Source organism: Plecotus auritus (assembly GCF_963455305.1).
Source record: "Plecotus auritus genome assembly, chromosome: 5".
Classification (NCBI taxonomy): Eukaryota; Metazoa; Chordata; class Mammalia; order Chiroptera; family Vespertilionidae; genus Plecotus; species Plecotus auritus.
In genome coordinates, this window is record NC_137776.1 from 34,479,899 (window position 1) to 34,506,318 (window position 26,420).

A 26,420-nucleotide genomic window follows, 5' to 3' on the forward strand; every position below is an offset into this window, starting at 1 on the left:
GGAGAAACCCTCAGGGGTGATTGGGGCTGGCAGCAACCACTTGCACCCACTGACGGCACGGAGCAATTGGGACTGGGGCTGGGCACCGGCAGCAGGTGCGAGCGGCGGCTTTGGTGCCCGCAGCGGGTGCGAGTGTTGGGCGGTACTGCCTCGTGGGAGCAAAGAATTTTCAGTAACACCAGAGGTTCGTCCCAATAACAGTGACTGGCGCCCCACCTTTGTCTGGCGCCCCCACTCACCTGCTCCACCATCCCACTACGGCCAACGCCCGCCATGTTCCTTGCTCTGCTGCCTGCTGCCGATGCACACCATGTTCCACGTGTGCCTCCTGGTGGTCAGCGCATGTCATAGCAACTGCTTGTTCGGTTGTTCAGCCGTTTGGTCTGTTTGCATACAGGGTTTTATATATATAGATGGTATATGATCAATATTTGTAAATGTTCCATAGAAACACCTAAAATTTATATTTTTAATTTTTCTATTAAAATAACTCAACATGCCCAATTCTGAAAAAGATGTCTTAAACTATTCCCTATTTAACTAAATTTTAATCAGTTTCTATTTGGAATTTTAATAGTTTTTGCTTATTCTATAGTTGCAAGATTGGTAGTCCCTGGTAAACACCATTCTTCTACTTTATTTCTCTGTGGAATTGACTACTTTAGGTACTTCATATAAGTGGAATTATACAGAATTTTCTTTATGTAACTGGCTTATTTCAATTAGTATAATGTCCTCAAGTTTCATTTAAACTGTACTACATGATAGACTTTCTTGTCCTTTTAAGGATGGATAATATTTCATTATGGATATATCACATTTTGCTTATCTATTTATCCTTCAATGGACACTTGGGTTACTTCCATCTTTTAGCTACTGTGAATAATGATGCTATGAACAGGGGTGTACAAATATCTCTTTAAGACGCTGCTTTAAAATCTTTTAGGTTTATCCCCAGAAGTGGAATTGCTGGGTTATATAGCAATTTCATTTTTAATTTTTAGAGGAACTGCCATACTATTTTCCACAGTGATTGCATGTTTTGCATTTTACTAACAGTGCACACGGTTTTTGATTTCTCCACATTTTCTCCAACACGTTTCTTTTTTTTTTGTAGTAGTCATCCTAATAGGTGTGAGGTGGTAACTTGTAGTTTTGACTTGCATTTCCATAATGATTTATGATGTTGAGCATTTTTCATATGCTTATTGGCCACTTGTATGTTTTCTTTGGAGAAATGTCTATTTAAGTCCTTTGCCAATTTTTGAATGTTTTTTTTTTTATGTCATTGAGTTTTAGAAGTTCTCTATATATTCTGGATATTAATCTCTTATCAGAAAAATGATTTGCAAATATTTTCTCCCATTCTTGTGGGTTGCCTTTTTTACTATGTTGATAGTGTCATTTGATGGACGAATTTTTAAAATTTTCACGAAGTTTAACTTGTCTACTTTTTCATTACCTGTGCTATTATATCCAAAAATCATTGCCAAATCCAATGTTGTGACCTTTGTCCTATGTTTTCTTTTAGGAGTTTTATAGTTATGTTTTATATTTAGGTCTTTGATCCATCTTGAGTTAATTTTTGTACATGGTGCTAGCTAAGAGTCCAACTTCGTTCTTCAGCATGTGGATATCCACTTTTCCCAGTGATATTTGCTGAGACTGTCTTTTTGCCATTGAATGGGTTTGCCACCCTTGCCAAAAATCATATGGCCATATATGTAAAGTCATCTTTTTAACTTAAAAACTTCATTAAAAAGTTTGCTTAGAGAATTTTTGATAACATTTCCCCTCTTCTGATAGTTTCTTTTGATGTAAGAATTTCTATCATTCACACAATCTACACTAATAAAAGAGAAAGATACAAATTGACCATACCTTCATGACATCCACCAGCCAATCGGGACTGAGTATGCAAATTAACCCAACAAAGATGGTGGGTTAATTTGCATACACAGGCACCAAGAGACCAAGGGCGGGGCAGGTTGCTCAGGGCCTCTGGGCAGCATGGGAAGGCGGGGCCAAAGCGGAAAGAGGTGGCTCCGGGGCTGGGCCGGAGTGGAAAGGCAGTGCCGGCAGCCAGGGAAAGGAAGGCCCATTCTAGCACAAATCTTCGTGCATCGGGCTTCTAGTATATATATATGATTTTATTCTTCCCACTTAGTGTAAATTCATTGTTTTGCATTGTTTCATTTTTTAAACAAGTATTTGTTACTTTGGGAATTCTTGTCACTTTTCCATTTCCATGTAAATGCAGTGTAGCATCTTCAAATCTCTGCTCTCCTACCCTCTCTTTTTCACTTATAGGCACTCTTGTGATTACATTGAGTTTACCCAGATAATCCAAGATAATTGCCTTATCTCAAGATCATTGACTTAATCATACATGCAAAGTCCTTTTGCCATGTCAGGTGATATATCTGCAGGTTCCAGGGATTAGAAATGGACAGATTTACAGGGTCATTTTTGTGCCTACTATGTATGGTAAGTCTAAAGTTAAAACCAGATCTTATTGAAAACTTTCAAGTTTTCCTCTAAATATTGTAATTTTTGTTCTGATTTCTTTGGGAATGCCTGTCATCCACAGATTTATATTTTCCATTCTCTGTCACTATCATCTTACTCTTCAAGTTTATCTCCTCTATTTTTCTGATGCATCATGGGAGAGTATCTCTGAAAGAGTATATTTGTATCACTGATTTTACTTTCTGCATCAATTGTGATTTTTTTGCTTTTGATGTGCATTTAAAAATTTTATTTTTTGCTTATTTCAAGTCAGTTACTATTCCCCCACAAGGATATGAATGTACTTATTTTCAACAAATAATTTTTTCATAAAGCTCCAAGGTAAAGAATTCCTCTGAATTTTGTCAAGTGTAGGTATGTCAAATGAAGCACTCTCCCTGGTCTTACAGAAATATTCTTATCCTCTAAGTGGAAAAAAAAAATGAGGTCCCTTTAGAGAACTCCACTGTAACTGCTTATTTCTGATTGGGTATACTACAAGCTGCCTATTAGTAGGAGGAAGAGTTCAATAAGTTACTAAAAAGTCCAAAATTCAGCTCAGTGGGAACAAAGATGAACAGGCTATTTCATTAATGAGGCCATTGCCAACTATGGTGTCTAGAGTGTAGCCACACTAGATTGCTGGTCACTGAAGTTATACTGAAAGGGATTAAAGGAGAGTGGGGGCAGAGGAAATGAAAGGACTATGTGTTCATTGATAAAGCGGGATGAGAAAGTGGAATTAGAAATTCCTAGAGAGGTAGGCAGTTGGGAGAATGATTTCCCAAGATGAGAAAGGTCTCTCTCCCTGTTTGGAGACAGAAGAATGGATTTACAGGGGTAGAGGACTGATCCTTTAATGGTTATTTGAAGAGAGAATTCTCTCTTCCAAATGCTTTCTGTTGTGTATGATAAGTGGAACTAAAACCAGGTGTGAAGCTCCAGCCCCGGAAGTGTTTGGCTGTTTGGATTCTGCTGAGGTGGCCACAGGTCTCTGGGTAGCTTGGGCTCTTAGGAACATATCTCTCCCTGCCTGGTGTGCTCTGTGGGAAGGTGCTAATGATGCCATGAAGGGACTCACCATAGCGGACTTGAGAAGGTTATCTTGACAACAGAGAAAATGCCTTCTTTTCTGATCTGAAAGCCCACTCAACCTTTCAATAAAAGATGAATATTGCCCTAGCCAGTTTGTCTCAGTGGATAGAGCATCGGCCTGCGGACTGAAGGATCTCAGGTTCGATTCTGGCCAAGGGCACATGCCTGGGTTGCGGGAGGCAGCCAATCAATGATCCTCTCTTATCATTGATGTTTCTATCTCTCTCTACCTCTTCCTTCCTCTCTGAAATCAATAAAGAAATATATTTTAAAAAAAAGATGAATATTGACGTACAGGTTATCGATAGCCGTTTGATTTTTTTGAGCCCAGAAATTTTAAGAGATTTTCAATTTTGAAAATTATTTAAATGAAATAATATTTCTGTAAAAGAGAAACTCCCCACTTAGGAGCACCAATCCAGGATATATCAAAACTCAATGCTATGTTTACCCTCAACTATTAGAACAAGTTGGAGCTGTTAAAGATCCATGACCTATGAATGAACCTGGTATGCCAGACCTTTGCTGGACCCAAGGGAAGACTTTCCTGGCACTGAACAATGGGGGCTTACTTTAACCAATTGTGTAGATACAAATGCCCTTATTTTGTCCTCTTCAGAGTGGTAATTGTCAACCCTTAATTGGCATATCTACCATGAAACTATGTACCATTCTGATCACTTCAAAACTCCTGACATCCTCTCTCTCCATGTTCCCCCAACCCTCTTTTCTGGCAAATTACTCCGGGAATGTCTTCACTGGCATTATTTTGCCTGGCAAGCAAATGACCTCCTTTTTTAAAAGCTCTGTTTTATTCTGGTATTTTTATATGGTGTCTATTTGATGTGGTTTTAACAGACTCCCTGTGCCCTGTGGGACAGTGGTGGCTGAACCTATGTTCCTGCTGTGTAGTTTGCATGTTATTCCATTGGGATTGAACTTTAAGGGCACTAAAGGGCACCAAACTCATTCTCATACATGCTGCATTTTCAGTTGGTCTAGTTCAGTGGTTTTTTGCTCTCATACCTTCTGCCAGCCTTTCCTTGGAGATGACCAGGGGAATGGCACACTCTGTGATGGACTATCCCAAGGCAACCATACCTCCAAGGGGCTTTCATGGGGGGCACAGACTGTGCCAACAAAAAGCTGCTCCCTCAGACATGTGTATGTTGCCTCACCCAATCAGTATCCCAAGAACCTGGCTTTTATCCTCCTCATTTGATATGAGATACATGTTGTGCATGGCAATGGGTTAGTTTTACGTAGCCTTTTAGAAATTATTTTCACATTTCCATCTATCATATTATAGAACCAAGTTGGGTCCAGGATAGCAATCAGATTTGCATTAATGTATCTGAATCATCACTATCACTATTTTATTAAGTCAAGTGAACTGAATATGGTTCTCATGTTATTAATCAACCACGTGACTGTGAGAAATTCACTTAATTTGCCCACAGCCTTTGGAAGGAACATGTTCCTGCCAATAGTGATTTAAGTTCAGTGAAACTGATTTCAGACTCCTTCAGTCTTTAATGTGGATTTCTTTTTAAGCCATCACGTTTGTGGTAATTTGTTATAGCACCCTTAGGAAACGAATACATCCACTTTGCCATGTTTATCACTTTTCAAAAGCCTAGGCTTAACGTTATATTAAACAATCAACTCTTACTACCAGCATGCATATGGATCTAAAAACCATCTTTAATTTAAGCAGAGGTATTATTACTATATTCATATTTTACTACTATGTGCTAAAAAAATAAATAAATAAAGTCATTGTAACTTGGCAGTGTTAACTTCAGAGCAAACTACCTGGCTGACATTTCAAATTTTGGAAAGGCCACATTCTAGGTGCTGTGATGAACATTTTTGTCTTAGTGTGAAATTAACACCGTCTGCCTCAGGACTATGTTTAATAAATAGCAAAGTGTATGCAGACATTTGCAACAGTTTTAAAGAGAAACAAAGAGAAGTCCTATTAGTGTGGTCCTAACAATAAGAACAAATAGGCATAGGCATTGAACCGTTTATAAAGTGCTGAGTACAGTTATTTTGAAAGTAGAGTTCACTTGCAATCTCCAAAAAAAAGTCCTGCTATTCCTCCCAATGTGCTTTAAGTGAAATGTGGTCTGGAATTACTTGGTGTCAATGTGCAGCAACTGCTCTTTGCCATTTATTATCAGGGACTTTAACTCTCCGTCCTGTTCCACTTCCACCCTTTCTTGGCCATTCTCGATAATTCTCTTGGTGGTGGTTTTCTTGCCATTAATGATTTCGGTGGAAGTTGACACGGATTTGAAGTTACCCATCCCACCACTACTACCACAAGACGTGGAGAAGGAAGAAAGGCCCCCATTCCCCAGAGAAGCAAAGGAATGAAATCCTGTATCAAAATAAGAAAAACCACCAAATGCTGAAAATTCACTGAAGGTGGGTAAAAGGGGTGAGGACCCTCTGCTTCTGCTTCTCCGACCTCCCAAAGTGTTATCAAACGGGTCTCTGAACCAGTCAAACGAAAATGGGTCCCGGCCACCAAAAAACTCCCTGAAGACCTCGACCGGGTCGCGGAAGGTAAAGACACATTCGAAGGGGTCCTCGAAGGGCCCGTCGCAGCCGCCGCCGCCACCGTCCTCCACTCCCGCCTCGCCGTAGCGGTCGTAGACGTCTCTTTTCTTGGAGTCCGACAACACCTCGTATGCCTGGGCCACTTGTTTGAATCTCCTCTCCGCCTCCTCCTTGTTCTCCGGGTTTTTGTCAGGGTGCCATCTGAGCGCCAGTTTGCGGTAGGCCTTCTTGATGGCGTCGGAGGAGGCCTGGCGGGGCACGCCCAGCACCTCGTAGTAGTCCACCATGTTGGACGGCCGGCCACGGCCCACGGCCCACGGGCCACGGGCCACTGGCCAAACAGGCAGGGGCACGCCTGCTGTCCCAGGGTGCAAGCCCAGTGCCCAGCGAGGCCGTCCAGGAGGTATGCCCCTTGTGACGTGGCCCGCACCTGATTGGTCGAGGCCACATCCCAGAAGGCAGTGCTAGGCCTCTCCCACGCCCTACAAGGCGCTCTGTGATGTGTTTCCTGTGGTGTCGAGGCCCCACCCACTTAGGCTCCTCCCACCGGGCCCCCAGTTGATCTGTAATCTCCAAATAGGGCACAAAAGAGAGGAAGTTAACTTGTGCAGATTACTTTTGTTAAAGTTGGAGTAAATTTAGTCCAACCCTGGGCTAAAGAACAGTCATATAGTTTGCCTAGACATCCATTCAACTTTTTGGCCTCAGGACCCATTGGCTTTCGTTTATGTGGGTTCAATCTAGCAATACTCCATTAGAAATTAAAACAATAAAAAATTCAGTAATCAATAACAATAAACCCATTACACGGTATCATAAATCATATTTTTATGGAAAAAATACTTTTTCAAAACAAGATTTAGTGAAGAATGGCATCATTTTACATTTTTTTTGCATATCTCTGGCTTAGTCCAAGAGAGTTTGATTCTTATATCTGCTTCTGCATTCAATCTTTTGCTGTATCGCATGTCCTGAAGCCACTCGGGAACTCCCCTGTACACTTAAGAAAGAATGAGAGTGGAAAAGTCCAATATTAGATTATAGAAAAGTTTAACTTTGCAAAATTCCCCTGAAAATTTTTTGGGGATCCCCATAGTGCCCATAGCAATATCAAAATGATTGAAGCTTGCTGGCTGCGTTTATAGTGATGTGTCTAAACTTGGATGCAGTGATTATTTCCACTAAAATGCTATAACACAACCATGATTTTATTTTTGGCCTTTCTTGACATCTGATTATATTTTTTTGCTTTGATAAATGGTGAGACAACACCAATAGAGGTCACTTAGTTCTAAGAGGAAAATGATTAACCAATGAACTCTCTAATATCCTATATAATAAAAGGCTAATATGTAAATTGACCGAACAGGCAGTCCCTATGACACGCACTGACCATCAGGGGGCAGATACTCAAAGCAGGAGCTGCCCCCTGTGATCAGTGGGCTCCCACAGGGGGAGCACTACTCAGCCAGAAGCCGATTCGAGCACAGCGGTGGTGGCAGGAGCCTCTCCCGCCTCCGTGGCAAAGCTAAGGATGTCCCTGACGGCTTAGGTCCACTCTCCACATCCAGACTGCTCCCCCACCAGGGCACTGGCCGGGTTGAAGGACCATAAAAGGTAGTAGATTCAAAGGGTGTGTGTGCTATATCACCAGAACAAACTGCTAACTTTGAAAGACTGAATATAAAGCTTGGACCTGGCACTTAGTAAGCATATGAAATGAACAGTAATAAGAAGCTGATTGGGAGTAGAGTTCATTGTGAACAAAGCAATGTGGGAAATTACAAAGCATATTTGTGGAAGAGTGAGTAATCCAGAATGGCTGCAGGGAAAGAGGCAGAGGGAGAGGTCAAGTGGAAGAGCTTGAGAGGAGCAATGAGCTTGGCCAGGTGGGTCCATTCCCAGGTCTGAGGCCAAGGATGAGGAGTGTGAATTTTATTCTGGGCCCTGAAGCTGTTGACCAAGGTTTCGGAGGTATGGTGGGGTGGGAGCATGCAAAAGCAGCTGATGTCAGGAATCAGAAGGCACAGATAGGTCCTGAAGCCCTGAAACAGGACCAATGCAGCTGGGTCTGAGAGGCAGTGGTAGAATTATCTGGATTTCAGTACTTTCTTACTTGGATATGGGGCCTAGAGAAAAGGGAGAAGGGAAGTCACATCTATACAAAAACATTTACTGAGTGCTGAAGGTCTGCAAAACCATAGACTGGCACTTGAGCAAGAGAGTGATTCTAAAGCTGATGCTGAAATCCTACCTGTAAGCAATATAGATGGATAAATAGGTAGGCACATACACAAGTAGCGGAGAAAGATATGCAAACCGCTAAAGAATACAAGGCAGAATAAAACAAAATGCTACAGAGATTCAAGGAAGACCAATTTGCTTCCCCTGGAAGGTCTCATAGACTATTTAGACTTGTTTATGCAGCTTCTTTACTTTAGGAGCTTCAACAAACAGCTCCAATCTGGTTCCATTAAAAGAGCTAGGAGTGGGTGGAATGTTGGGTCTCTTAACTACTGGCTTCAGCTTAAAGAGAAATCATCTTCTAGTGGATTCCAGGAACTCTCTCACAGACAACCTATTCTGCAAGAGCAAGACCACATCTCTGCCCTGCTCTGTGTTTCCTTGGCCCTCCTGCTCCCCCACCAGGGCACAACTCACCCTGCCCTGTAATTGCCTGGTTGTTTGTGCACTGGAGTCCTCCTCATAGGCACCAACTATTTCTAACTTGGTTTTCAGACGCCAGTTCCTAGTATAGTGCCCATAGGGCCAGCATTTTGCATAAATATTCGGTGAGTGGGAGAACTAGCAATGGATTTGTGTGTCAGGTCTGCTCAGGTTCTAGGGCAGGGGCTTTACTGGATTGCTTTGTAGTGGTTCTTGGTTGTAATTCTTGAGAGTGAATGTGGATTGCCTGCTATTCATACTAGTAAACAACATGCCCTAGTCCTGGGCAGAGTTGGGTCCCAAACCATCTAGGTACACAGAGGCCCCCAAAAGTTTGGCGGTGCTTTGTGATGCAGGGAAGTCATAAAATCATTATAGTGGTGACTGTGTTCACCGCCCTTTGGCTCCATGTAATCTCAGATGAACTCTCATGACATTGAGATCTTGGGAGAATTATTACTTTTAATGTTGAAACTGGAGTACACATTTCAGAATTGCAGATAAAGGCACACCAATGAGCCAAGGCATTGCTCCCTCTTTTCTCCTCACCCAGAAACTTGGTCCTGGAGAATGGAGAGGGCTTGAGGAACAGAGGAGCGTCAGAGTGCATGTGCATGTGGGTATACAAACAGGTGCACTCATTTATAAGCACATACAAAACTGGAGGTTTGTGGAGGAAGGATGGTGGTATACGGAAAAGGGATTCTAAGTCTCTAAGTACCAGAATGAGAACATGCCCCACAAGACCCCAAAGCTTTAAAGTTACACGTTTATGATGACTCTTCTAACAGATCCCCCAAGTATGGGTGGCCACTGTTGTTCATGGTCAAAATTTTGGGCTCTGTGCTTTCATTCTTGGGTTGTATAGAACAGCAATGGATCCCCAAAGGAAAGAGTGAGATACTCAGTTCTATCTGCACTCCAATATGCCCTTTCTGCAGAAGGGGCATTTCTATTAGGCAATGACCATATTTGTTCCCTGACCCTTCACCTGTTGTTTTGGGGCACCAGGTGAAGTACTGGGTATTGCTGTGTAAGCACATTCTACTTGGTTCCAAAGTCCTGCCCTCTGCCTTCTCTCCATTTATATCAATTGGGTAATGAGTATGGGGATCACATCTTTACTTCTGACTTCTGATTGGTTGTAAAGTTCAATCATGGCCTTACATACTAATATCTGAATGGAGGTTAGTGGGAATTGTGGTTAAGAGCAGGGTCTCTCCATACATATAAGTAAAAATTTCCATGTAAATATATTTATTTCTGGATGACCTTTACGTATTTTATCTTCTAAATTTCATTTTGTATTTATTAAACTATTTCTGACCAGAAAACAATTTAATAGTATATGTGTGATAGTGTCTATACTTTTCTTTAACCAGGTAAAAAGAGAGAAATATTATTATCATTTCCATACTTCTTGAGTACACAATAATCTTACTTTTCATTGAATGTTGGTATTTCTGGAGATAGAAACACATGTACTTATAAACACTTTTTTAAATGAAATGATTCAAATAGATTTCTTGTCAGTGATTCTATAACTAATAATATAAATAATCATCAAAATAGAGCTTTGTGGTGTGCATAATAACTCACTGATATTTTATGATGGAGACCTTTTAACAATCATTCAAGAATTATTATGGCCCAGCTGGCATGGCTCAGTGGTTGATCGTCGACCTATGAACCAGGAGGTCATGGTTTGATTCCAGGTCAGGGCATAGGCCCAGTTGCGGGCTTGATCCCCAGTGTGTGGTATGCAGGAGGCAGCCGATCAATGATTCTCTCTCATCATTGATTTTCTAGCTCCCTCTCCCTCTCCCTCTCCTTCTTTTTCTCCCTCCCCCTATCCCTCTCCCCTCCTCTCTGAAATCAATAAGAAATATATTAAGAAAGAATTATTATGATCTCCATTTGATAGGGTAAAACTAAGTTACGAAATATTAATAAATACATGGTATATAGTTCTAATCTAAAAAAGAAAAAAGAGCAGGTCTCTAGGCTCTGGCTGTCACAGCCTGGGTCTCAGCTCTGCAGCTTAGGAAATGCAGGATTCTGGCAAGTCACTTTGTCTCTCTGAGCCTCAGTGCCTTTGTTTGTAAAATAGGAATAATAGTATCTGCCTTTACAGGACAATTCTAGAGGATTACAGAAGATGTGTTGTAAAGTGCTTGGCACCCTATGTGGCACATGGTACATGCTCAATAAATACATATTATTTTTGCTCACCTCTCCCCTTTGCTTCAACAAGATCATCAGAATTTCCCAAAGTATCTTCCTTTCCCTGGCCCCTGGGCCTGTGTGATGAGTATAATTTAAGTTTCATTTTATCTATATTAGCCTTCTATATACAGAGTTGTTCTCACTGCCTCTGCAAATGAATACCGATCTGTCCTGCAATGGGCCTTCTGTGCCCACGTACTCAAAGGGCTTTCCTTTCCTGCCATTCTCTACCCCATCAGCATTCAACTCCTCCTTAGTTTTTTTTCACAACTTCTAATGTGTCGCTTTATCTGTTTAAATTGTTAATCTGTCGCTCTTGACAGAGGAGGCGGGAGACTCGTGTTTGGGGATCTCTGCTGCAGTCTCCAGGCCCAGCGCTGTGCTGGACTCAATAAATCCTTTTGGATGAATGAATCAAAGATGATTGAACTGTGGAGCAGGACATTCTTAAAGGTTTCCATGGGCCAAAGGTGGGCTTGCAACATCATTTTCTTTTCTTGCTGAAAACCATAGTCAGCTTTCTCTTTCACTTCTGGAGAGGAGGTCTCCTTTTCACCGCATAGCATTTTTCCTCCCAGGCAACACTCGCTCTGTCCTGGGGAACGCTCATTGAATGGGGTAAAAGGTGCTGGAGAGGTTTCGCCTTCTCTGTTCACTCCAGAACGTGATCTGACCGGTTGATAAAGAACTTCAGCCAGTTATAAAACTGTTGTCGCCTATTAAGAAACCATTTTATTGCTCAAATTAAATATCCTGCTGTCTTTCACTGATGACAGCTCTAGTCATGCAACAAAAATCAAACATTAACTGGCTGATTAGATTGGTTCTTGGAACCTGTAAGTGGGAGCGAACAAACCTCAGTCAGTCTTGGCAGTAGCAAAGGCAGGCGCACCATGGTGGCAGGATCCCGGGGCCCACGTCCGCTTGTCCTGGGCCTGCTGCTGTGTGCGCTCAGCTTGGCTGTGTCCCAGGGTGGGAAGCTGTTGTTGGTCCCCATGGATGGCAGCCACTGGCTAAGCTTTAGCGGGGTCATCCAGCAGCTGCAGCAGCGGGGGCATGACATCGTGGTCTTGGCGCCTGAAGCCTCGGTGCACATTAGAGAAGGAGCGTTTTACACCTTGAAGACCTACCCCGTGCCATTCCGAAGGGAGGACTTGGTAGCATCTTTTATTGACGTTGGGCATAATGCATTTGAGAAGCAGTCTTTCTTGCAGCGTCTGATCAAAACTTACAAGAAGGTCAAAGAGGACTCAGCTCTGTTATTGTCGGGGTGCTCCCATCTACTGCACAACAAGGAGCTGATGACCTCCCTGACCGAAAGCAGCTTCGATGCTGTGTTGACTGACCCTTTCCTTCCTTGTGGTGCTATCGTGGCCAGGTATCTGGCTCTGCCTGTTGTGTTCTTCCTGAATGCACTGCCGTGCAGTCTGGACTCTCAGGGTACCCAGAGCCCCAACCCACCGTCCTACGTGCCCAGGTCTCTGTCATTTAACCCAGATCGCATGACCTTCCTGCAGCGGGTGAAGAACATGCTCATTGCCTTGACAGAGAACTTTATGTGCAATGTGGTTTATTCACCGTATGGGCAACTGGCTTCGGAAGTCCTTCAGAAAGATGTGACTGTCGAGGACCTTATGAGCTCTGCATCTATCTGGCTTTTCAGAACGGACTTTGTGAAGTTTACCCCCAGGCCCATCATGCCCAATATGGTTTTTATTGGTGGGATCAACTGCGCTAACAAAAAACCATTATCCCAGGTGTGTAATTTGAGTGGGAACTTTACAAGCCTATAAGCTCACAAGTACTTTGGGTAGATGAACTTGCCACAGATAGATCCTGAATGAGCATGCCTAGTTTCAAATGCCCTCTTGTGTTGACTTCTAGCTTGCAAGTTTCCTAGGTTGAGTTGTAATTTATATCAGTCTTTGGAGTCATCTTCTCAGTTTTTCCTTTGGATCTGAGGCTTTAGGAAAGTATACCTGGGGCATTTTATTCTGTGGGCTCCAGTGGATTGTCATCAATGAGAGGCAATAAGGATTAAATGCCATATGCCCAGAGCACTGGGTTCAGGGTTCCTTGCAGAGAACAAAAGTGTATAGGACTACCTGGCCTTTAATTGGGGCAGTGCAAACAGCTCAGTTGTGATACAGCACAGCTGTGGAGTAGCTGAATAGTGTTATAGCTCAATTAGGAAACAGCAGGGCTGCAAGGAGGACCTCAGGTAAGGCCCCTCTCTAGCTAGACAGTTCTACTGTGCTCTCTGCTTTGTTCTGCTCTGTGGGCCAGCTCTGCTCTGGGGAGAATCTTTGGGAGGGGGTGGGGAAGAGCCATAGTCTGCTTTTTTAGTCTTTGGTGGAAAGGGAAAATGCATTTTCTGAGCCAGAGGGGAGCTGGCATATGTAGAGAAGTACTGCGCCTAGTCCCAGATTGGTCTGTCCACATGCAAATGAGGAATCCAAATCCTTGTAGTTTGAATAGTCCAAAAATCACTGTCCTGATTGGTTAGAATGGAGCCTCCCCATAGGTGAAGATGTTGATGAGGGGCATATACTTGCGCAGCTTCAATTGGACAGGGAAAGTCTCAGTTTTATAGGTTGAAATAGGATTTCAGAAACACTGTGCAAGCAGGTAGTTCAGTGTGGGAGGCAGGCAGCTTAGTGCAGGCTTCTTCTTGAATCAAGGTTTGCATGAGAGAGCCCTGTTTAGAAACAGCTGCTAGGCTCTTTGTAAATTTGAGCCCAGTTAGCAACCTGGAGCCTTTCTCAGTAGGTATTGTTTTTCTTGGGGTCTACATACTCTACACTTCCATTTCTCTAGAGCCGTGGTCGGCAAATTGCTGCTCGCGAGCCACATGCGGCTATTTGGCCCTTTGAGTGTGGCTCTTCCACAAAATACCATGGCCTGGGCGAATCCATTTTGAAGAATTGGCATTAGAAGAAGTTTAAGTTTAAAAAATTTGGCTCTCAAAAGAAATTTCAATCGTTGTATTGTTGATATTTGGCTCTGAGTTTGACTAATGAGTTTGCTGACCAATGCTCTAGAGGATACTGTCTTATTCCCAATGCTCTTGATAAAAGTCCTGAGCTTCAAGAGTAAAGATAAAACCTTTGTTCAATAAAGAGAGTCCTCAGAGAAAGTACAGCCTGGCATTAGACATACCTTTGGAATGTCTGAAAGACAAAAGATGGTAGAATAGCATTGAGAGCAAAGGAATAGAATGCAAGAATTCCAAGATGTCATACCCCTCTGAGGGCGAGGGACTGTCTTCGTGGACATGTAGAGATTCAGAGATGATATTCATACATATATTTTGGGTCTGGGGAATATAACTAAACAAAAAATCAGAATAAAGACTTGAAGATGGTGAGGAGAAGAAAGACTGGTATTTGCAGGTGAGTCTGAATGAATAATGATAAAGTGACATGTTTCCAACATGCTAAGTGCTTATAAGGGTTCTTACAAAACAAAAGACATTTTGGAAGGGAAAAATCTAATAAAAGCCTGGAACTAAAAATACTAAACTCTCAGCCAAAGTAAGGAATTGGTTTAAAGGCCACATTGGAGCCAGTAAGTACTTTCACTTCAGCAGTGATCAGGGGTGAGGGAATCAAGGGTTATTTTCAGTTAACAAACACGTTGCTCCACTCTTTGGCTATTCCAGAGTCTGAAATTGCAGCAAGGTTTAGGGGAAGTTTTGCCAAGTACAGGGTGGACCTCGTACTTGGCAAAACCTATCAAATCCCATAAAAGCTGATATAGAACGGACTTGGCCATGATAACACAATCTGTGTAGTTGGCCTTTGTGATTTGTCAATGAACTTCCATGCCATTTAAACTCCGGGCAGTGGTGATATTTAACTTTGGGTGTTTATGGTCCTACGGGTTCCATTAATGTAAGCACACCCCGCTGGCTGCAGAGTGAATGTGGGAGGGTTTGCAAGGAGGGGTAATTAGATTATTTTCTTTCTAGACAAGAGTGGTCTCACTCAGTAGTGAAGGTAATGGTTGCTCGGAGCTGAGCTGTATCTCCACAGGAATGAGGGCTGTGGTACATCTTTTAAGGAAGAAGGACCTTGGAAAAGCATCTTCAGGATGTGCTTGCTGCAAAGCAAAAATACAGCCTGGTGGTGGAGAGGATGATGCTGGCCTCCTTGACTTTTCAGACGAGACCAGTGGAAAAGGCTGAGACAAAGCTTTAGGAGCCAGAGGCCTGGAACAGAGTCTGGGGACTAGACAGTGGGTGTCCTTGGAGGAAGGCTGCTCAGTGTCTTTACTGGTCATGCTCTGAATCAAGCTTGGCAGGAGTCTCTGAACACTGTGTGTGCTGACCCCTGTCAGAAGTCTCCTACATCTCACATCCAGGGTGCCCAATGTCCTGGTCTAACCAGGACTGTTCAGGTTTTAACACCAGAAGTCCCATGCCTGAGGAAACGCCTCAGTTTTGGGAAAACCCTGCTACATTGCACTATCTCACTAATGCCCTTGACATTCTTGGGAGACATATACTAGTAAACCATTTGGAGATTTTCAGGGGGTTGATTAGATAATTAATAACCTACAGTTGGGGGGGGGGATTATCTTATTTATGCCTTGATCTGTTTCCTCTAAGTGAATTGCCACTGTGAGTGTGGCATATGAACGCTTTCATGTATGTGGGTGCAGGTGTGTGTATGTGTATGTATGCGTGTACGTGTGAAAGCTGGAGTTGGCTTTGAAGGTTGGGCACAGGTCAATTTGAGTGAAGATTATTGCCAAGGGTTGAACGTAGGGGCTTCCTTACTCTCTTTCTGGAGACATGGCCACCATTGTTATTTCCAGTTAATTTTGTGATTCTTCTGACTGTTGTATCCTTTCAGAGCTTTTGTTTGACACCCATCTCTAAAATCAGTTCCATATTATTTTAGGGTTAGGTCTTTGATAGGTTGTAATCCATCATCAATTTACTAGTTGGAAACTTCTGCCATCACTGTTCCTCACCCCTATACACACAGACGGTTTCCTTTCCTCGAGACAGTTGAGTGACCTTCTGGTGTGACCTTCCTTTGATGATAGTGATGGACACGTTGCTATAAGGAATCAGCTTCTGGAACAAGACATGAGCAGTCAATGAGAGTCCTTTGCTGGGTGGGTTGGGACTTAGTGCCTGTTCATCCTCCCCACAGTGGCTTTAGTAACCACGGTTGACTCCTATGCCCTTGCTGTTTTTTGAACTGCACAGAAGGGGCTCAGATCACGGGTGCACAATTGGTCAGGGTTCCCGTCCCTCACTTTGTATCTCTCAGACTTATGGAGGACCTTATAGCAAAGATAGGGTCCAACATATTTCTGCATATTCTTCTTGCTAAAGCAGGAAAGTTGATTTGCACTCTTTAGAAAGCTCTTCTCCAGGAAAGGTGGAAAGATGCAAGGCTGATTGGTTACATTTCAGCACTGAGTTGACATGAATATGATATTTAATCATCCAAACGACTGGCTACCGTGTGGAAGACTCTGCTATCGGCTATGGGGGAAGCAAGCATTGTAAAGGTTGTCTTCTATGTGCTTTCTCCTTGTAAGCCTAATCCTTAACACTCTGTAGCTTTGTGCTTTTACTCTATTCATTCTTTCTCCATACAAAGAATATTCCAGAAGCCTTGAAAAACAATACAGACCATTACTATAGACTTTCTTAAAGGGGAAGTGAAGGAGTTTTAGAGTCCATAGAAGCTTTCTGAATCCTCTTTGAACAGCTTTCCTCTCCCCCGTGTTTTTGTTCACAGCTGAAACGCTCCCTCCTCTTGCTGTGATGCCCACTTAGCTACCTGTCTTCATTCCTGCTCCCTCCTCTGCCCCCTTCCCCGAAGCCTGCTCTCTCCCAAACTTCCCAGCTGCCCAAGTCCTGGGGAGGTGGATCTGGTCCTATCTCTGGTGGCTTTCCTTTTGGAGAATTAGCACATTACCTGGGTTCTACCTCTCAAAGAACCCAAGAGGTAACTCAGCACTGAAACCTGTGAGCAAGAAGCCTCTCTCCTTTTGAAAAGGAGTCAGGCAGGAAGAGGTGTTGTACCACACACTAATACTCTCTCTCTCTCTCTCTCTCTCTCTCTCTCTCTCTCTCACACACACACACACACACACACACACACCCCTTGAAGATATCTGAGTCACACCTTAATGTATGCAGTTACCCAAAGAATACAAGAAAACATTAACTGGGAATTTCTCTTTTGGCTCCAGGAGTTTGAAGCCTATGTAAATGCCTCTGGAGAACATGGAATTGTGGTTTTCTCTTTGGGCTCAATGGTCTCGGATATTCCAGAGAAGAAAGCCATGGAAATTGCTGATGCTTTGGGCAAAATACCTCAGACAGTAAGGAGATGCTAAACTTTTCTATCTTCATAAGAGCTGTAACCCCAGGCCTCCAGTTCTGAATTAATTCTCTGAGTTGGACTTTAGACTTGGGTTTCCCCTGCCACTTCCCAATTGTGAATCCCAAGTTCTTCTTTTTTGCAATTCCACTCTTAACTACTCTGTTAAACTATGGTCCACTTCACTTGGACGTCTCATTTTCTCTAAGAGACTCAAGGAGAATCTATTTTAAAAATAAAATAAATAGGATATTGTTTCTTCATATTAAATAAGAATATTTCTCCAAAAAGCTTTTAGTTAGGACAACGGTGTATAATTATAGTTCTGCATCCACTCATTTATTAAGTAGACTGTCCCGTGGAGTGCAGAAAAGTACAAAAATCATAAATATATAGCTTAATGAATTTTCACAAATTCTTATTTACTACCTCCCTCATCCCCCCCCCCCCCCCCTCCGGCAGTCATGCTCTTTCTGAAGACTCTACTTTCTAGCTACTATAGCAGTCTTTATAAAAAAATCATACTCTGGTCTTTAAACCCTCTTCTTGTCTGTAAGGTGCTGTGGCGGTACACTGGGACTCGACCATCGAATCTTGCGAAGAATACAATCCTGGTCAAGTGGCTGCCCCAAAATGATCTGCTCGGTATGTGGAGAGGATTTGATGTGTAGGTCAAACCAAAGTTAAATTAAGAAAGTGGCTTAGGCTCGGCCATTCTAAGGGATTATTTAGCTGGAAAATGTTATGGCCACCATATTCCACACTGCTTTTTACCCAGCAGGGCATCTCAGCCACATTCTCTTCTGCAAACTTCTATAAGGGACACTGCGGACAGCACTGAGTGCTTTCACAACCTAGTGATGCCAGAATGTGACACTCAGAGACTTGACCACTGGCATCCTTCCCTCTTTGCTTCCCAGGTCACCCGAAGACTCGTGCCTTTATCACACATTCTGGCTCCCATGGTATCTATGAAGGAATATGCAACGGCGTTCCGATGGTGATGCTGCCCCTGTTCGGCGATCAGATGGACAATGCAAAGCGCATGGAGACCCGGGGAGCAGGAGTGTCCTTGAACGTCCTGGAAATGACTTCTGAAGATTTAGAAAATGCCCTCAAAACTGTCATCAATGACAAGAGGTAAGAGAGAAGGTACAGAGGACTACTGCTTGTGTTTTGCCCTTCCATTCACAGTAATTATTCAAACAAATACATGAAAATCTATTTATAAGTAAGGTCATTTGGGATTATTATTCATTTTATAAAAGCATGATTGATTCCTATAGAATCATGGGAATGATTTTAAATATTATTTTCTCTCATAAATTTAAAACTTAATTTAAAAAATAATGTCACCATAATAGATGCCTGATCTATAAGTTCCTTCAGAGAGAGAAATATTCCATTAAGGAAGCATAGTGTCCATAAAATAAAAACAAACCAGGTGCTTCAAAGTACAGCTTTTCCCAGCACTGAAATCTGTGTGAAATTTTGTCCATGGGGATTTATAAATGGGGGCTCATGTGAAATCACTTATAATAAAAGGCAAATAATAAAAAATGAAGACACGTTTGCTCAAATGTGGCTGAAGATGATTCAAAAGGCAAAAGCCATCAGATCAAATAGTCTCTACATGAAATTTATTGTACGGCTGTCAAGCTCCCTAGTAATAGGCTGAGTAAAACATTATGGAAATTATTGATGCCTAGAGGTAGATTTCATCCAACAGTTAACAATGTGTGTGCAACTACATTTCTGCATGTGTGAATGCATGCATGTGTGTGTGTGTGTGCATGCCTGCCTATGAGAGTGTCAAGAGCTTTCACCTGTAATTGCTTCATTTCAGGAAAGACATCAGGCAAGAGGACAGATGTGAAACCTGGGAGTGTGTTCAGATAGGAGGATATAGGACACACACACTGAGCCTGGACAAGGGAAAAAGGCGGGGAGATGATAGCGCTCATGTGCGTGAGGTAGAGATAGAGAGAGAGAGAGAGAGTAATGCCAGCAGATAAAAAAGAAACACTCACAGAACCCCAGGGCAAAGTGCCCAGTGTGGTGGGTGACAAACTACCCAGAGTATTGTGGTTGGCATCCCTTCATTATATTTTGCTGCTTCTGGAAGCCTGGCTTGTCAGGGTTACACCGTGCTACTCACACATCAGTACAATTAAGACCCAACTTCTCTCCACGTGCTCATGAAATTTATTTTCTATGTTCACACTAGTAGTATTATTTTGATCTTTTGTTCAGTGGTATAGATACCTACTTGAAACCTAAAAATGTCTTGGTAGAAGTTCTTTAGTACATTATTGCTTTTTCAAAACACTAATCCATCTCAAGTTATTAATAATCTTTTTCTATTCATTGTTGAGCCATCTATCTGGTTGTGAATCTCCATACTTCCAACACTCTAAGCTTAGAGGGTACCTACATGATATAAAAAAAAATTGGAAAAAGCTTAAAGAGAAGATTATGCAACCAGGCCATAACAGGTGCTCAATAAATATTGAATGAATTAATGAAAGTCCAAGGAAATCTGTCCTGCTTAAGAGAAATTTTATATACAAGAAAGATGTTTAACTGAACTATGGCACAATATTAATAGTACATTATTAGAGGCCCGGTGCTCGAAATTCATGCAAGGGGGTGGTGGGGGAGTCCCCTCAGCCCAGCCTGCACCCTCTCAAATCCGGGACCCCTCAGGGGATGTCCGACTGCCTGTTTAGGCCTGATAGGGCCTAAACTGGTAGTTGGACATCCCTCTCACAATCCAGAACCACTGGCTCCTAAATGCTTACCTGCCCGCCTGCCTGATTGCCCCTAACTGCTCCCTCCTGCTGGCCTGGTCACCCCCAACTGCCCCCCTCGCTGGCCTGGTCACCCCCAACTGCCACCCCTGCCGGCCTGGTCGCCCCTTACTGCACCCTCCACCGGCCTGGTCGCCCCTTACTGCACCCTGCTGGCCTGGTCACCCCCAACTGTCCCCCCAACAGCCTTGTCACCCCATGCAGCCCACTGCTTAGTCATTTGATCGTCCCTCACTAATCCTCCTGCTAGCCTTGTTGCCCCACACAGCCTGCTGCTCAGTTGTCTGGTCATCCCTAACTAACCCCCCTGCCAGCCTGGTCACCCCACGCAGTATGTTCGGTCATCCGTTTGGTTGTTTCGGTTGCGATGGTCGCTTAGGCTTTTATATATAGAGATAGTAATATATCCAAATAAAATGACAGACACGATTAAGGACAGCAATGATCATAATTGTTTCTGAATAGAAGTGCTTTTTTATCTATCCTCTCTTTTTTTCCTTCCCTTTTTCTTTTGCTTCCTTTCCTTTTCTTCCTCCTCTTCCTCTTCCTTCTCTTTTTTCTCCTGGTGCATGTATACTAAGCATTGAAATCTCTAACCCATTTTGGATTTGGATGTTCTGATTCAGCTATCAACACTGTGCCAAATACACAGGAATCCATTTTGCTTTAACAGGCTGCATAGACACAACCTCATGCAAAATTTAGATCAATTAGGTTGACAGTATACCATTGTCTTGGAGATGGCACTTAAAAATGGCTTTTACTTTGGCTAGATGTGATTATTTACACATTTGAACAAGAAATCATTCATAATTTCTGACATGACCTTTTTTCTTTATTCCTTTATCTTACTATAAACAACATATAATTAATTTCCTACAAAAATATCACCAAAAAGAAAAGAAGAAAAGTAACATGCAGGTTTCAAACAATTTAAAATTGTAATTTTGGCTTCCAGTACCCTTCTCTTCTCCTCTCTTCTCTTCTCCCTCCATCCCTCCCTCCCTCCTTCTCTCTCTCTTACCCCACCTCTCTTTTTTTCTCTCTTTCAATAAAGAATATTGTGTGTGTGTGTGTGTGTGTGTGTGTGTGTGTGTTTGCTATTTATAATAGAGATACATTTTCTCTACCAAGTTTGGAAAAACCAGGTAGCGCTTCTCACTGGAAGCAAGCATGCAAGCATAAAGGGAGGTTAGTTCACTGCCTTCGATGTTCCAGGCATTAACCTAACTGTCTTTGTGTTTAGCTACAAGGAAAACATCATGCGCCTCTCCAGCCTCCACAAGGACCGCCCCATTGAGCCACTGGACCTGGCTGTGTTCTGGGTGGAGTTCGTGATGAGGCACAAGGGAGCCCCACATCTGCGCCCTGCGGCCCACCTCCTCACCTGGTACCAGTACCATTCTCTGGACGTGATTGGCTTCCTCTTGGCCATTGTGCTGGGAGTTGCCTTTGTTGTCTATAAATGCTGTGCCTTCGGCTGCCACAAATGCTTTGGGAAGAAAAAGCGAGTTAAGAAATCTAACAAATCCAAGGCACACTGAGAAATGGGTGAAAAATGAGGTGATCCAAATTTGCAGTCAGTGTTAAATGCATGTTATGCTCATTGAAGAAATACTTTACTGTAAGTTAGACACCACAGAGTGTTTTTTTTTTAATAAAAATAATTTAATTGCTAGTCACACCGGTAGTTAGAAATATTGGAAAATGTTTCAGCCCCCTTCAATACCTTTAATCTGGACTATATTTGCTACCTTTCAAAGGACTTGCCAAGGGGGCTGCAAGGTCCCTCCTTCACTCTGCATTACTTTTCTTACTCAGAAATGGCGTCTGTTTGGGAACCACCGCTGTCCCCGCCTCAGCTGACAGTTCTAACATCATCTGGCTTCTATAGACTGTTGTGATCAATTCCTTCAGTAATAATGGCAGGTCCTAATTTATTCCTATACTTCACAGATATCACTTTGCATCTTTAAAGAAGGAAACAGTTATTCCTTTAAAGCCTAGTGCCTTGTACTTGAATGAATGAATGACACAGAGCCCTTGGAGAACAAAGTATGATTTCTTTCTTTGGGGGAAAAGAGTGATGTATGAAATTGATGGGTAATGTGTTTGAAAGGACAACCATTGCTTGTGCCAAATGGATCCGAATTTGATAAAAGCCCAAAGTGTAATGTCTGGCTAGTATATTTTTCTCGGATGTATGTTTCCCACAACTAAAAACATATCAATAAATTTATATAAATTTTATTTCTTAGATATTCTTCTTTTCATTGGTGTTGCTTTTATTTATTGTTAAATTACATGTTCCAATTACAAAAGTAATGTATGAAAGTGGCAGAAAATTTGAAAAATGCAGAGTTGTACCCATACACACACAAGAAAATAAAAATTGCCTGAGATCCTCAGAAATAATCACAGTTGCTATTTTGGCAAGTGCACATAAAATATCACAGCTATGCCCTATATTGGCAGTGTTGTTTAGCATTCTTTCTCCACTTCACACTATCACAAACTTTCTCCCAGGTCTTATAGAAACATTTCGTTTGTATTTAGTGGCTAAGGACTATTCTATTGCATAGATATACAAGGATGTATGTAACCACAACTACTGCGTGGATCCACTTTTATTAAAAAAAAAAAAAAGCTAAGTCTTAGCCCATATTCCTGACTATTTCCGTGGGAAAAAGCTTTACAACGTACCAATGGTTGTCTCATTTTGGGTTTCTCTGCAGTGATGATTCAGGTCAAGTATTTTCTTTAGGAATTGAAGGTGCGTGGGCAGTGGGATGGGGTGTGATGGCCACCAAGAAGCTGGCTCTCCTGTGGGTGACAGAGCTTGAATACCCCTGGTGGATGCTGGGAGCTAGCACACAAAATGCACCCATCTTATCCTGGGGAGAAGCAAGGCCCTTGGGTATCTGAACACTTGCCTTGCCAGTGATCAGCTGCTCACAACTGGTTACTAATTTCCTGCACTTCAGTCAGCATGGCAGCTCTGGAAGGCAGAGAGCCCCCAGGGAGGGAAATGCTGTGTGGTATGGGAGGGGGTTTGTGCACTAAAGAGAGAAGAACACAGGACATTGGGTGGGGCACTGCTGCTTCTCATTGCAAGTGGTTTGAAATATTCTCAAATTGCACCCTGAGATGGTGTGAGAAAGCTAGGTTCCCACACCTCTGCAACAGAAAGTAATATCTTGCCAAAAACAACAACAACAAAACATCATCAGTTTGTTAAGAGAAATGTGGGATCTTGATTTAAATTTGCTCCCATTTTCTCATTACTATGAAAAGTTGAATTTTTTACAAGCTTATGAGCCATTTGTATTTCTGTTTTATTCCTTTGCCTATTTTCCTCTGGGGGTATTACCCTGAGGTATTACCCTGGCTAAGAGAGCTTACTGCCTAATGAGAATATTCTCTGCCATGTACCGGAAGTATTTTCTCCATTTAATTTTATTTTGCCTTTAATTTTTTTTCACACCTCTGCTTGTTGCTTTGTGTTATTTGCAAACGTTTTAAACATATAAGCTTCAAGTTGGAGCTGGGTGTCACAGGGATCCCCAGGCTGCTTTTGGAACACAAGCTCTTCACACCAGCTCCCTCCCCACATCTAAGGACCCTGTGGTGACCCTTGAATTGGATCCGCCCTCTTTCTAGGCCCTTTGGGTCCACCCAGTGACCATCTCCTGGGCAAGGTGCCCATGTTCCATGCCCCCTTGACTCTCTCAGGGACCCTGAGCTGCACTGACCTCTCACGGGCTCCTCTGCACCTTCATGTTTCTAGTCCCACAAGTAAGAGAACGCAACTCTAGACACCTTAAGTAAGTAGGGGGGTCTTTTTGTAAGGAGATGGGGTTCCTAAGGACTCAGGCTCATGGCCAAGCGTCCAAAAGAGCTGGGATGATTGGAGCCTCTCTTATCTCCTTCTGTCCCTGCATGTTCTGAGTGACAGCTGTGTTCTTCCCCATTCTCTTGTCCTATTCTGCTCCTTTGTCCCCACCTCATTCACAGGGATTGCTCTTCCTTGAGGACAGGGACATTCTTGCTGCCATTCAGAGTCTAGACCACAGGAAGGTGGGGCCTTTGCATCCTCTTCTGATACTCCTCCACATTCAAGTGGCGCCACTGCCCTATCCACTTGATCACTTGCAACTGTTCACCTGGCCCTTCCCCCTTGCTGACTTGACCACTTCCAGCTGGTCACCTGGGCCCCACCCCTTTTTGCCCAGACCCTGCCCCATTGTTCACCTGACCACTCAGCCACCTTGGCCTGCCTGCTCTGCTCCTCATGCAGAGGGGTGGACTTCCCAATCTCTGGAAGTTGGGTTAAGTGCCTAACACCCATAGCCCCAGATCAACTTCTGCTCACAGACTGCCTCCTACCCTGTGGGGAGGGGCCCAAGAAGGGGGATTCCAGCCACCATTAAGACAGCCATAGGGATTTCTGAGGCTAGGGTTCCCCCATTGTCCCCACCATGGAGGCATCTCACACTGGAGTGTCCTGCAACACTTACAACCTGCCTGTGGGCTTTGAAACTAGAGAAGAGCTGTGTTAAGCCCCTGAAAACCAGTTCCATTCTGGGAGCACTGTCCTGCCCCCTCCAGAGTCACTGACTGGTGGCCGGGCCCTGAGGGCCAGCTTTCTGCTTCATTCACAGTGAATGACCTGCCTTGAGGAAAGGGACCTGTTGCTGCCATCCAGAGATGGACCAAAGGAAGGTGGGGCGTTTGTGACCTCTTGTGGTGCTCCTCAGCATTCATGTGGCCCCGCCGCCCTAACCACTTGATCACTTCCAGCTGTTGACCTGGCCCCACTCCCTCATTTACATCACCACTTCTGGTTGTACACCTGGCCCTTGTTCACTTGACCACTTCTGGCTGCTCACCTGACCCCTCCCCCTTGTTCCTGAGACCTCGCCCTATTGTTCACCTGACCACTGAGCCACACTGGCCTGACTGCTTTGCTTCTCATGCAGAGGAGTGGACTTCCCAATCTCTGGATGTTCTGTTAAGTGCCTATCACTCACAGCCCCTGATCATCTTTTGCTCACAAGCTGCCTCTGACCCAGCAGGGAGTGCTGCAAGAGGGGAGATACCAGCCCCCCTTTAATTCAGCCATGGGTGTCTCTGAGGCTAGGGACCCTCCATTGTCCCCACTATGGAGGCATCTCACACTGGAGTGTCCTTCCACCTGACAGCCGTGCCTGTGGGCTTTGAATTCAGGGCAAGAGCTGTGTTAAGCCCCTGAAAACCAGTTCCATTCTGGGAGCACTGTCCTACCCCTTCTAGTGTCACTTACTGTTCACTAGCTTTCTGCTTCATTCACAGGGATCACCCTTCTTGAGGAAAGGTACCTTCTTGGTGACTCTTAGATTTGGACCAAAGGAAGGTGGGGCCTCTGTGACCCCTTGTGACCCTCCTCAGCATTCACGTGGCCCCACTGCCCTAACCATTTGTCCACTTCTATCTGTTGACCTGGCCCCACTCCCTTGTTCACATCAACACTTCAGGCTGTTTACCTGCATTCTACCTCTTGTTTCTGAGACTCCGCCCCCTTGTTTACCTTACCAGTCAGGCACACTGTCCTGGCTGCTTTGCTCCTCACGCAAGAGGAGTGGACTTCCCAATCTCTGGAAGTTTGTAAGTGTCTAACACCTACAGCCCCAGATCACCTTCTGTTCACAGGCTGCCACCTACCCAGCATGGAGGGCCGTCAGAAGGGGGACGCCAACCCCCCTTTAAAACAGTCATGGGGGTCTCTGAGGCTAGGTGCTCCCCATCGTCCCCAGCATGGAGGCATCTCACACTGGAGTGTCCTGCAACCCTGACAGCCCTGCCTGTGGGCTTTGAAATCAGGGCAAGAGCTGTGTTAAGCCCCTGAAATCCATTCCATTCCGGGAGTACTGCCCTTTCCCTTCCAGAATCACTTACTACTCACCAGGCCCTAAGGGCCAGCTTTCTGATCCCTTAACTCCAAGATCCTACAGGACACTGACTGGGTTCTCTCTTGCCCAGAGTTCTGAATTCCTGGGTAAGAGAATGTGATTACTCCAGCTAGACCAGGTGTCCATTCCTTTTCTAATCAGGAGTGTTGGTGGAGGGATTACAGAGGGAAACCATGACCACCAGGAGCCCGTAACTGTGAATCAAAGGGTCATAGAAGAGGGAAACTTGTCTCTGGAGAGGTGCCACCAAA

General features: G+C 43.6%; 2 protein-coding genes across 5 annotated transcripts in view; one reads left to right on the forward strand and one right to left on the reverse strand.

Annotated features, from left to right (window-relative positions):
- The window catches only part of LOC308247922 (UDP-glucuronosyltransferase 1A6-like), a 44,604-nt gene extending 21,751 nt beyond the window's left edge, over positions 1-22,853 (forward strand). For 3 of the 4 annotated variants that reach the window (XM_080667769.1, XM_080667768.1, XM_080667767.1), the window contains exons 2-5: positions 17,281-17,412; positions 17,969-18,056; positions 18,332-18,551; positions 21,468-22,853. In XM_080667769.1, coding sequence (XP_080523895.1) covers positions 17,281-17,412; positions 17,969-18,056; positions 18,332-18,551; positions 21,468-21,765 — 738 coding nt within the window. In that variant the 3' untranslated portion in view covers positions 21,766-22,853. Of the gene's footprint in view, positions 1-11,918; positions 12,822-17,280; positions 17,413-17,968; positions 18,057-18,331; positions 18,552-21,467 lie in introns of those variants that run through there. The other variant, XM_080667766.1, reaches the window with a different exon arrangement.
- LOC308248002 (dnaJ homolog subfamily B member 3-like) lies at positions 3,037-6,923 on the reverse strand. The gene has a single exon (XM_080667912.1). It carries the CDS (start codon positions 6,456-6,458, stop codon positions 5,742-5,744), a length of 717 nt encoding a protein of 238 aa, XP_080524038.1. The 5' UTR covers positions 6,459-6,923; the 3' UTR covers positions 3,037-5,741.
- Positions 22,854-26,420: the final 3,567 nt, after the last annotated feature.